This window comes from Fukomys damarensis, unplaced genomic scaffold, assembly GCF_012274545.1.
Source record: "Fukomys damarensis isolate Sample0158 unplaced genomic scaffold, DMR_v1.0_HiC HiC_scaffold_37, whole genome shotgun sequence".
Classification (NCBI taxonomy): Eukaryota; Metazoa; Chordata; class Mammalia; order Rodentia; family Bathyergidae; genus Fukomys; species Fukomys damarensis.
Window position 1 is genome coordinate 21,234,798 of NW_022900949.1, and position 12,734 is coordinate 21,247,531.

Genomic DNA, 12,734 nt, shown 5'->3' on the forward strand with positions numbered 1-12,734 from the left:
AACTGGTAACCTTTGGGAATATAAATGCCTGATTTTTAGCAAATTGAATAAGCTTATCACCAGGGTAATGATTGTCAATCTCTCCTGAATACTGAATAAAAGCTAAAGGCCAAAAATCTGTGGTCTGTAAGAGCCAATTGAATTGTTCTTTATCATAAGGAATTATTCTTTTATGAGGTTCAAATCCAAAAGTACGTTTTGAAAACTTTCTAGCCTGCATACAAAGTTTAGCAACTGCCTCATAGTAAGGCAATATACTCTTGCCTGGGTTAGCAGATAAATGGAGCCAATAAATGGGTGCATTTTGCCATAACACACCCGTTGGTGTTCCTTGGGAAGGACAAACCACAAAGAACAAAGGCTTAGAATAATCAATGTAGGAAATTTGTTGTTTTTCTATTGCCAATTGAACTGTCTGTAGGGCTTTCTTTGCTTCTATAGTGAGCTCTCGAGGGGAATTTGGAGAAGGATCTCCTATTAAAATATCAAACAATGGCTTTAATTCATGAGTAGATAATTTTAAATAAGGACGTAGCCAATTAATATCTCCTAATAATTTTTGAAAATCATTAAGGGTTTTTAAATGATTGGTCTTTAGAACTATCTTATTATGGGCTATATAACTATTATTTAATTGAAATCCTAAATAAGAATAGGGAAAATTCAATTGCACCTTATCGGGAGCTATGTGAAGGTTAGCGGCTTTAAGACTCAGCACAAGATCAGCATAACAAGAATATAATTCATCCTCATTTAAACAAGCTAACAATAGATCATCCATATAATGTAGGATTTGAACTGCGGGCCAATTTTTTCGAACCTCAGAAAGGGCTTTAGCTATGAAATATTGACATAAGGTAGGGCTATTGGCCATGCCCTGAGGTAATACTTTCCATTGATATCTTTTCATGGGCTGAGCCTGATTGATTTCTGGGAGACTAAAAGCAAAATACTGTTTATCCTCATGATGTAAGGGAATAGAGAAAAAACAATCCTTTAGATCCACTACTATAATTTTGGATTCTTTGGCAATGGCTACCGGGGAGGGAAGGCCAGGCTGAAGAGCACCCATTACTATCATTCTTTTATTAACTTGTCTTAGATCTTGTAAAAGTCTCCATTTTCCAGATTTCTTTTTAATTACAAATATTGGGGAATTCCAAGGAGAGAATGAGACTTCTAAATGGCCAAGCTCAAGCTGCTCCTGTACTAAGCTATGAGCAGCCTGTAATTTTTCTTGGGAAAGAGGCCATTGATCCACCCACACAGGAGGTCCAGGCAACCACTCAATTTTTTCTGCGTGGGGTACAGCTGAATCAATGGCCCCTAAAAAGAATATCCTAAACCTGCTCTTTGGGGATGAGCATAGGGTATCATAGGTGTGGCTATTCCCTGATTGTATTTCCCTAATCCTTTACCTGGAATATACCCCTGATTTATCATTTGTTTGGTGACTAACTCATCAGGGCTACACATGATAGCCCCCATTTGCTGTAAAATATCTCTTCCCCATAGATTTACTGGTAGGTGAGGCACAATAAATGGCTGAATTTTGCCCTGATTTCCATTTTCATCATTCCAATTTAATAACATTGCGCTCTTTTGAGGATTTTGAGTCATGCCTATTCCCCTAAGATGGGTGGCTGTATCTTGGACAGGCCAATTCTTGGGCCAATGTTGTTGAGCTATTACAGTCACATCAGCTCCAGTATCTAAAATTCCCTTGAATGGTTTATTATTAATCCAAATTGCTAATTCAGGTTTATCTTGTTGGATAGGTGTGACCCAAAATGCATCAGAAGACCCAAAGGCTCTATTTTGCCTATTCTGAGGAGATAAAAACTTCCCTTTGTCTATATAAGGACAAAGCAATATTTGTGCTATTCGCTCCTGAGCAGGGATAACAGTGATGCCATCAGGTGATGAAGCTAATATTTTTATTTCACCCGTATAATCTGCATCTATGACTCCTGGATGAATATGAAGCCCTTTTAAAATCCAACTACTCCTTCCTAGAATAATTCCAACGCTGCCTTTCAGCAGGGGTCCAAATATTCCTGTGGGGAGAGCTTGTGTTCCCATCTGAGGGGTTAATACTGTGTAGGCGGAGGTGTGGAGGTCCAATCCTGCACTGCCTGGGGTTGCTCTGAATAGGTCATGAATGGATTTCGATTTGATGCCTCCTGTGGGACAAATTGAATGCTGGGATAAGCTGTTTTCACATTTGTCCTCATATTTGTCGGGGCCTGAGGTAGGCCCCATTGGAAGTTTTTTTGTCCACTAGGGGGTAGTCTTTTATAATTGTTTTTCTGAGAAGAATTGATGAGTTTTCCCTCCTTGTCAAAGATTGACCTACACTCTGATGCCCAATGGTACCCTTTCCGGCACTTAGGGCATAGGGCTGATGGTCGAGACCCAGAACTGGGTTTGTTAGGGCAATCTCTCTTCAGATGTCCAGGCTGCTTACAACCAAAACATGTGAGCTCTTTCTTGTTGCGTGAATTGGCATAAAATGTATCTAAACTCATCCCTTGAGCGGCAGCGGCCATAGCCATCCCTTGTGCCCATCCCTGAGTATATCCTGGTCCTATATCTGCACATAGCCTAATGTATCCTGAGAGATCTGTTTTTCTTTTATAGGGTCGGATGGCAGCCTGACAATGTTTATTAGCATTTTCAAAAGCTAGCTGCTGAACGAATGGCAGGCCATTATCTACATTACCAAAAATTCTCCCTGCAGCAGTAACTAATCGATGTACAAAATCTGAAAATGGCTCATCAGGTCCTTGCCTTATGTTAGAAAGGCTAGAGCTAAGGTCCCCTTTGGAGGGAAGGGCAGTCCAAGCATTGTGGGCTGCCAAGGCTATCTGAGCATAAACAGGAGGATCATAATTAATTTGATGAATAACATCCTCATAAGCCCCTTCACCAGCTAACATTTCAAAATTGATTTGACCCATATTAGCGTGAGCATTATGGTGAGCAATTTCCTTACAATTATCAAAAAAATTGGATTTCCATAAAAGAAAATCACCTCCACTTAAGGCCGCTTTATAGACCATCTTCCAACCATTGGGAGTCAAAAAGGACAGTTGTAGTGACTCAACAATGGCCAAAGTGAATGGTGCATTTGTCCCATCCTGAGCTGCAGCTGTTTTTAATTCTTTGACCATCTTGAAATCAATGGGTTTGTGCCCTCTTACCCTGTTACCTCGGCCATCTAATTCCTCAATAACTGGAAAAGCATAAGAGCTGAAGTTGCCTAAGTCCTCTCCTTCCTTTTTGGCCTCTCTCAGTGCTATCTGGAGGGGAGTGAACTGATGGAGTCTTTCTTCCCCGTCTGATATAACCTTTTTATCTATCTTTATTGCCTCTAATTTTCTAAGGAGCGTTTGTTTTTCCTCTGCTAATTGAACTCTTTTCCTTAATTCTCCTACCTCTGAGATCATATCTGAGTTGAAGTCTTTTATTTCTCTTATATTCCCTATATCAGGTTCGATGGGAGCAGTGGGAGGAGGACGAGCAGTTAATAAGGCTCCCACAAAATCATTATTATCTTTATTTTCTCCCTCAGAGTCTGAGGAGTTTCTTGAATTTTAGTTAGATCAGAATACAATTTTGACTCTTTCTCCTCATATTCTGAATTATGTGATTTAACTTCTCTTAATTCCTCTAAGGTTTCTTTGGCCTCTTTGAGGTGTTTATCTAAGCCTTGTACATCCCTTTTTTGTAAGCACTCATTTATTAAAGACCAGAAAGAAAGCGTAATGGCTGGTACACTGTCAGAATTATGACTCCTTAATTTTTCATTTAATTCTCCTACTCTATCCCAGACATCATCAGTTATTTCCTCTACATCACTGAACCAAGGACAAGTTTCATCCACACAATCAAGAAATTGAAACAATGACTTTTTCTTTGCCTTAATTCCTTTCTCACTGAGTAAAGACTGAATTGCTATGCTGAGTTTCATCTTAGATCCTATGTGCCCCATTGGTACCTGCTTCTCCGAGGATTTTCCCCACCGGGTGTTCCAGACAGCAGTGTTCTCCTTGTTTCGACTCGGCCGAATCCTTTTTGACAGCAGGCTTCACGGATTGCTTACCGATCGCCACTTCAATTTCAGGCCCCACATTGGGCACCACTTGTCGCCAGCCGGCGACGCAGAGCACTGTCCAGCAGTGCCTCAAACCTGAAAGAGCAGCAGGGTGGAGATGGGGCAGAGAGAAAGGAAGGATGCCAAGACAAGAGTCTGATCAAGGCGACGTTTATTGCCGGCAAGCGTCGGCCTTTTAAAGCAAAAAAAAAAAAAAACAAACAACAAACTATTATGGGATGGGGTTACCATAGTAACTGAAAGGTCACACAGGAAAAGAGCAAACAGGCTCAACAAAAGCAACCCACCATGGGTAGTAGTAACCCGGACAACCACACATCTAAAGGTCAGAGACAAGAAACTGTAACTTTCAGGAATTCCACAAAGGAAACACACCACCTGCTAAACTGGAGAAACTTAACACATATGGAGTTACTAAAGTTAACAGTACTTACAACCAATACTCATGATCCCCACATCCTGGGTTGGATTTTCCCAAGCCTTAGAATCAAAGAATCAGGCACTTTGTATAAATGTGTATTAGCTCTTCGTATCCTGTGCTTGTGTATTAAATAAAGTTTTTATTAATTTGATTGATATATTATGTTCCCTGGGGTATGAAAGGTACATTCTAAATTCTGACCAACTGTTTCTAACTTTACTATTTGAAACTCAGAAGCCTTGCAATGATTTTTTTTCACTCTCTAGAAGTAGAAAGCATGGGATAAGACTAGCTATATCATTGCTGAAAAAGTCAGTTGAGAAGGAATCAAGCTTAAAATTTCAAGATTTTATATGCTAGGGTTAAGACATGGCCAGTGCCCCAACGCAAGGTCGTATAATAAATGCTTACAACATCTTTGAAACTGAAGGAGAAGGCAGGGAATCGGGGAGGCGGTGCCTGAGGCCAGAAGTTCTTCTTCCTCGATTATGCATTTCTCGCCTTTGAAGCCCACCCACTGCCTTGTCCACAGCGGGCATTGTTAAACACTTTGTCCATACAGTGAGTGCGGTGGATTGTTGGAGAGGATGGAGCGGGGTGGTGTGAGCGCCTGGCGGAACACATTGGCACAGGAGCGCCCCAGACCCTCGGCCCTGATGCTGAGCCTGAGAAGCCCCGACTGCGGGTCTTGCCCACATTTGGCCCCATTCGCCCCTCAGAGAACCGTGCTTCCCTGTCTGGTGCGCCCAGGAAATTGGTCTGTGAAGCCGGCTGGGCCACAGGTCCACCCTTGGCTGCAGATCGTCACCGTCACTGTCCTGCACGTGGGCCTTACACTTTGCAGTCGGCTCCTCCTGCCTCTCCTAAAGCTCATTCTTCTTGCTTTGGTTTTCACCTGAAGATGATTTGCAGCTTCACCGTTCTTCAAGTTCTTCTTTTACTTAAAATAAATACCCTTTTACAAATTAATGTTGGGAGAGAAAAGTGAGACCATTAAGAAGCAATAATAATTGCTTTTTTTTTTTTTGCTAGTATTAAAACCCACAAAAGGTGACATTTGATTTGATTTTCTTCCTTTTTTATTTTAAGTGGGAAGTAGTATAAAGAATATTTTTTAAGAAAATAATGGAGCTGAGAATTAAACTCTTGTTAATCAGTCACTTTTATTTCGGTTGTCTTAAGGATAATTTAACTCTGCCAAAGCCTGCTGGTTACTACAAGTCACTGGGAATACATTGATTTTTGTTTGTTTGTTTTCACCTCAAGTTTTCTAATAAGCTAAGCAAAGCAGTTGAGTCCATTGGCAGCTGCACTGTGCACTTGGCAGGGGCACCTGCCTGCGCTCAGTCCCAAGATGTGCCGGCTCAGGACGGAGCACACCGCTGCCTCCAGTGCCCCTCCTGGGAAGCAAGGATGAGCTTGTGGGCCATTTCCCTCTTTGAGCCCAGGGCCTCTGTGAGGTTCTGCACTGCTGTGATTTGATTCTCCATGGGAATCTCTATCAATCCTGCTGGATTTCACCATGGGAGGCAGCTAAGGATAAGGAGACTTGAACATCCAGACAGAAGAGGACCCTTTTGTTGAAAATCTGTGGGGTGGAAAGACCATCCACTTCTCCAAAGGGATCTGCACTAGACAGTGTTCGTCCCCTGGAGCCTCTGTGTGACCTGGTTGGAGAGGAAGTTTCAGGGACAGCATCTTTGCTATTGAGCCCCACCACCACCACAGTCCAATGCGGCCAGGGATGAACTCTTTACTCAAGCACCCAGGAAAGCCAGACTCCTGCGAGGCCAAGAGCTTGCTGCTCCCACCAGTCTGATGACCAGCAAGAGGGAGGAGGAGGAGGAGGAGGCAAGCAGGGAAGGTTTCCTGGCCACTTTTAGAAAAAAGAGACACAATCAGAAGAGAGAAGAAATAGACAGATGTCCCTAGCGAGAGTGTCAAAAGTAGGAGCCGGACACTGAAATGAAGTGATGCCCAGAGCCCCACTCAGAGAGCCCCTGTCCCCCCTCCAGGGGTCAGCAGTGCACAGACATGGCTATGTGGGATGGAGGATGGGCCAAACCAGTCTTCTGAGGAGCACTTGTGTCCTAGGCTCCCATCTCCTCCCAGGCTGCACAGTTTACTAGTTGAATAGTTTGCTAGTTTACTGGTTGAGAACTTGGGTTTTGGCCAGACCACCCAAGTTGGGACTCCAGCTGTTCCTTTATAGTGTTAGGACCTTTCCCATGTTACCAACCCTCTCTTCGTCCCATCTCCTCATCTGTCCAGTGATGATGACAGTTCTGGTGACCATGGTATGGAGCTCTTTTCACGGTGGGGAGAGACTGCAGAATGCCGGCACCATACCTGACATAAGGGCATACTCAGTGTCTATAAAATTTCCTTTCAGAACTGGAACCTAATCTTACTCAAAAGAAAACTTGATACTGTTGTCCAACTCTGAAAAGAACAAAGTGAATAAAGTTGCTATGCTTGTAATTTTAGACATTAACCTACTTTAAGAACATCGGTGTCATAGTGCTTAGCCGAGCTGTTTTCATTTCATTTGAAAGTCTTGCATTTTGAGTCATGATAAATATAAAATACTTCTTATCAGCCTATTCCAAACAAACGTTCTTGCTGTGACAACAGATTATCTGTGACTTGGGAAGCCATGCCTTTAATCAGTTCTCTTCCCTCCTCCCTTCACCAACCCGGGAAGAACTCCCTGACCAGGAGTGCACCCCTTCCCAATGACTCCCAGGCACGCAGCGGGGCTCGTTTCCACACGTCCTACGACAAGAGGTACGTCATCAAGACCATCACCAGTGAGGACGTGGCTGAAATGCACAACATCCTGAAGAAGTACCACCAGGTAATTTTTCGTTATCTTTATTTGCGTGTCTGAGGTTCACATTCATGGCTCATTGTCATCAAGGCCAGCGGTCTAAATGCGTACGTAGTTAGGAAATGGCAGGAACACACAGTTTGACATAAAATTCTCCTCTAGCCCATGCTCAGAAGCGGCTGTGGCCAGGATACTGAGTTGCCTTTAGAAATGCAGTACTTATGCTGCAAAGGACATTGTTAATAGTTCTTTTCACCTAAGAACACTTCAGCATGATGGTTTCAGTGATCTCCACTCTCCCCAGCAGCTTGCTGAAGGTTCTGCCTGTACCAGAAGTGGGGTGGTGGCCTCTGAATCTTTAGGCTTGGTTACCCTCAAATCCCACCCTGCTTCCCCTGGCCCCAGAAAAGCCCAGTCTCAGCCAGAAAACTGTCTGACTCCAGAAGGTGTGTCGCTCTGCTTCTTGTATCTTTTCATCCCTAACCATGATTCCTGTGGAGTGGCCTGCCCGCTGGAGCAGCTCTCTGGCGGGATAAATCCAGCATAGGTTTGCATGGCAGATCGCACGCTCACAGGTCCCAGCCCAGTCTGAAAGAGGCTTCAGTCGCTGTGGAAAAGGAAGAGCACGCAGTGCAGAAGCAGATAGTCTTTGGTTCACATCTGAGCCCTGGCCCTTAGAAGCCACGTGACTTCTGGTCTTCAAGACTGCCTTTCCTTCATTTATATAACAAGGGTGTGAACACCTAGCTGTGGAGACCTGAAAATCAAACGGGAATGTGTTTGTCAAGCACTCAGCACAATTTCTGTCACACACCGGGAGCTAAACACCTGGTGGAGGTAGAAGCATCATTATCATCAAGAAAACATCTGTCAGGTGACAGGCAGAATAACAGTAAGTCATCTAGAGAAAGTGCAGTCTTAGGACACGCTTATAACTGTTGCTGCAACATGGCAGGATCATCCTCAGAACTGTTGCTTTTAGAGTCCTAGTCTGCTTGAGCTGTATAACAACATAGACTATGTTGCTTAGACAGCAAAAATTTACTTCTTATGTTTCTGGATGCTGAAAATTTGAGAATGAGGTGCAGCACGGCTGGGCTCTGGTGCGGCTCCCTCCCAGGCTTGCAGATGGCTGCCTTCTTGCTGGGCCCTCATTCGGCGGGAGAGAGAAAGCAAAAGCTCTCACTACCTCCTGTAAGGGCACTAATCTCATCACAAGGCCTCCATCCTCAGGACCTGTGTACCTCCCAAAGGCGATTAGGGTTTTAACATGATGACATTTGAGAGACATAGATATTCAGTCCGTATCAGAGTTGCCTAAGTAAGCTCCAGATTCCCCTTAAAAGCAAAGATCGACTATCACAGAAGTATGCAAAATAAAAAGTTTTGATCACATTAATGAGCGGATTCCCAGCAGATTTTAAACAGCCACATTTATTTGTTAAGTATCAGCCTGAGTGTTCAGCTTTGAAGGCAGTACTCCTTTGGAACTGTTAGCTCAGACTTTTGTTTGAATGCCTTACTTGCAGCTATGCTTTGTGCTGTAATATCAGCAATTATTTCTTAGCAGGTGCTGTTCTTCCTGTCTTCACAAACATGATCAATTAGTTGCATTTTGCTGGCACCGAAGTCTCTCACTTGTTCCCTAAAAGTATTAGTCAGGTTCCATATTCATTTAACATCTAATCAGTCCTTTCTAGCATCTACTGCTTTTGAAATTTGTTTTCCCATGCAAATGCTATTATCGCCTGTTCAAAGGAAGCTTTGACGTGCTCAGTTCCTGTGAGTGCAGAGACAGCAGGGCATTGGCTTCTGAATGAATTGAATTGTGAGTTAAAGCTTTTGACTTTTTTTTTGGTACTGGGGATCGAACTCAGGTCCTTGTGAACCACTGAGCTAAACCCCCAGCCCACAGCTTTTGACTCTTCACCTTTTTGGTTTTCATTTTCATGCTTTCCCTTATGGAATCTGATGCCATACTCATGCATCCTTTTGTGCTTCCGTTCAGTTGTTTGAGAATTTTCAGAGCAAAGCGATGTCTTGTGACCCATGAGAACGTATTACTGCGATAAATGGCTATGATCCCATTCTAGTAAAACCTGACATGCAATTCAGGTGTCTCGTTCTGGACGACTTTGAGTACATAATCCTTTGACTTTATAGAATTCAAAGATCAAAGTATTTCCTCGGGGGCAGTCACTGTGACCTAAGATCCTGACTGGACCTGTCCCCAACATGGCAGGCAATACATTGGAGATCAGAATTTTCTATTAAAACACTGCGGGAGCTTTAAAATGCCAAACAGTTCCTTTTTACAAAACTTTTTTTTGTTGTTATATACTGTACTCAGATAATTCCCATTTAGCCAACATCGTACTTTTCTTCCAAGAAACAGTATTTTAAGAGTTATAATTTAAAATGAGTTGATGATTATCACAATGATTAATTAACGCAGTTTACTTAAAGGACACTACATTGCAATCAGGAGACAGAGACCCTAGCTCAGTGATGGTGAACCTTTCCAAGCTTTCAGTGATTATAAACAGCCCGCTGGGGCACGTGTACCATAGGTTCGCCACCACTGCCCTAGCTTATGAGCAACCCCTGAACTCAGTTTACCCATCTGTATTGTGCTCACTCATTTATCCAAGTCTTTACTCTTGTCCTTGTTCTAGAAAGGATTTAAAGTAGCCTTCAGGGAAATTTGAAATAGATAAATACAAAATTTTTAAAAAGGAAGATGGAAAAGGTGGGGACAGTGTAAAGGCACAAACTGGAGCCTGACAGGACTGTAAAACTTCGTGATGAATCTTAGCTTGATTGCTGCTGTGAGGCCTGCTGATTTAACCTGGCCTCCTGACAGGACAACATGAAGTCAGCTGCACAGCTGCTATGCGTGAAGATGCATCAAGCCTGAAGAAAAAACTAGAACCGTTCTTGATGCAAGATCTGACAGAGTTGTCTTTAAGAAGTTCCCCACAAAGAGGACACAGGACATTCAATCTTACATGCAGCATCTTTACAACAAGCTGTGGAACACAGAAGAATGTCATACAACTTTTTAAAAATAATCACCAGTAAACCTGGCTGTAGTGGTGCATGCTATAATACCAGCACTCTGGGAGGCTGAGGTAGGAGGATCCCAACTTCAAGCTCAGCCTGGGAAATGTATTCAGACTCTGCCTCCAAAAAATATTTAAGAAAGGTGGGGTGGGGCTGAAGCTCAGTGCAGAGGTCCTCAGTTGAATCCTCGGGACAAAATAAATCATCAGCACAGGCTGCTGGAACCACGCTGACTCATGACTTGCATTTAGGGGACTCGGTTTTGCTGAGGGAGGAGACCATGCATGCATGCTGGCCACCTGGGTCCCTGCCAGCCTGCCCTCTGCTGAGCGTTCCCGGCTGCCCTTCCTGTGCCCCTCCTCCAGTCAGGGTGTTAGTGAATGGCACACGGAAAATGAAGCCTTTGTGCCTCATGTGATCCTCTACACCCAGACCCAGGTCTCCATCTGCTGTCCTGGGATCCCCCTCCCTGCTAGGCTCTGTCATTTTCTTACTCTGTGATATGGAGTAGCATTTGAGGGACAGCTATTAGGCCTTCACTCCTATTTAAAGTAGATCTAGCCTACTTTCGGGTTCGTGTTTGGACTTGCAAATTTTCTGTCTCTTGCTTCAGTGGTGATTATCAGTTCTCCTATTTCTTCTTGCTTTTTGTTGCTCTTACTTTCTAAATAGCTATGTTTCTGAGCTGCCCAGGTCTGGAGGAGTAATTAAGCCTGTTCAAATTGCATGTGGATAGGAGATCGGCTCTCCTGCAGAGCAGATGGACTTTCTGACAGCTCTAGGTACTCCATAACCCTCTTCTCCCTTGTTGTTTCCCTTTGTTGTCTTTTGTTGTAATGAACATTCATTCACAGTTACAGCTACATTCTGGAGGGTTAAAATAACCCCGAGGCCAACCTCTGCAGACACTGCTTGCTATTTGAATACATTCTGACTGGGGTCAGTTGTCTGACAAACTACCCTGACCAGCGGTGTGGTGTTGCAGGTAGGTTCAGAGCAGGGGTTCAGAGCCAACAAGCTGTCTTCACATCTCGGCCCTGCCCTTGGCCTTGGGCAAGTTACCTAGCCGCTGGACATTTGCTTCTTGATGTAATGTTTGGGTAGGAGTCCTTTCAGCTGTGGTGCTAATTAGGTGGATTCATATCGATAACATGCTCAGAGTGGTATCTGGTATCACATGCTGTCTAAGTGATTGAATAAGATACATACTATCTTCAACTCTCTATGGCCCATCTTTGGAATCATCCCAGTGTGGTACTCAGTCATTAACTCTCTTGGTCCGCCAGGCGGCCGGGTTTCTGGTAGAGTGTGATACCCAGGGAGGAGTGAGGGACTTTTCCCTGGTCACGGTGTGTTGCTGTACCCTTTTGTGCCCTAACCCCACCCGACTCCACTGTGTGCAGAGGAAGGAAGGTGTCCTTAACCAGACCAGTGGAAAATTCACAGTAAGCATTACAAATCTGTAAGTGTCTTTTCCTTCATTTGATTTTTCTCTTTCTCATAGGTAGGAAAACAACTCAATGTTTTGGCATATCCAGCATCCGTTTCTTCACATCTGTTAGGCTACAACACTCTCTGGTCTTATAAATATCAGCTGATTAGCTAAACAATGTCGGAAGACATTCAAAACAGAAGGACATGGTTAAGAATCTTATTTCTGAGTTGCCTGTTTTTGTTGTTTGGTTTGATTTCTTTCATTGGCTTCAATTCATGGAGTTATCACATAGCTTGATCTTTAATTAAAATTAAAAGGCAAATGTTCCACAGTCTTTCAGCTAAGATTAAGTGTAAAATTAAAGCAGTGTTAGTAAAATTTAAGAAGTTGTGCAAAATTTGCAGTATAACTTTAGGGAAGTTACGGCGTAAGTGGTTAAGAAACAACTTACAGAAATATCAAGAATATCTTTTTTAAGCCTTTGAAATACAGGGTTTGAATTATTTTGTTTTTTATTTCAAGTAACTGGATGATAAATTTATAAAAATTAGTAGAGACCTAACATCTTTTCTTGTTCTTGGTGTATAAGAAATAATAACGTTAGCTGAATCCAGAAGTTATGCCCCCAAATCTGAACTTTATCGGATAGCACATCCAACTGCAGGGTTCTGGGGCGAGCCCTTGACATTTTTGGCCCTTCCTTAGAGTGCGTGTGCTCATCCTCCCCTGAAGACGATGACACTGGTGTCGCTTGTTGGGAGGAGACACCTAGGTAGGTGTGGTGGCACACAGCTGTATCCCAGCACTCTAGGAGGCCGAGGCAGGAGGACTGAAAGTTGGAGCCCAGCCTGGACCACTCACAGACTTA

The 12,734-nt window shown here is 43.4% G+C and overlaps 1 protein-coding gene across 5 annotated transcripts in view; it reads left to right on the top strand.

Annotated features, from left to right (window-relative positions):
- The window catches only part of Pip4k2a (phosphatidylinositol-5-phosphate 4-kinase type 2 alpha), a 70,926-nt gene that overhangs the window by 14,578 nt on the left and 43,614 nt on the right, over nucleotides 1-12,734 (top strand). For 3 of the 5 annotated variants that reach the window (XM_019206861.2, XM_019206859.2, XM_019206860.2), the window contains exon 3: nucleotides 7,243-7,395. The exons of the other annotated variants lie outside the window; for them this stretch is intronic. In XM_019206861.2, the coding sequence (XP_019062406.1) occupies nucleotides 7,243-7,395 (153 nt within the window). The remainder of the gene's footprint in view (nucleotides 1-7,242; nucleotides 7,396-12,734) is intronic. 5 annotated transcript variants of the gene reach the window in all.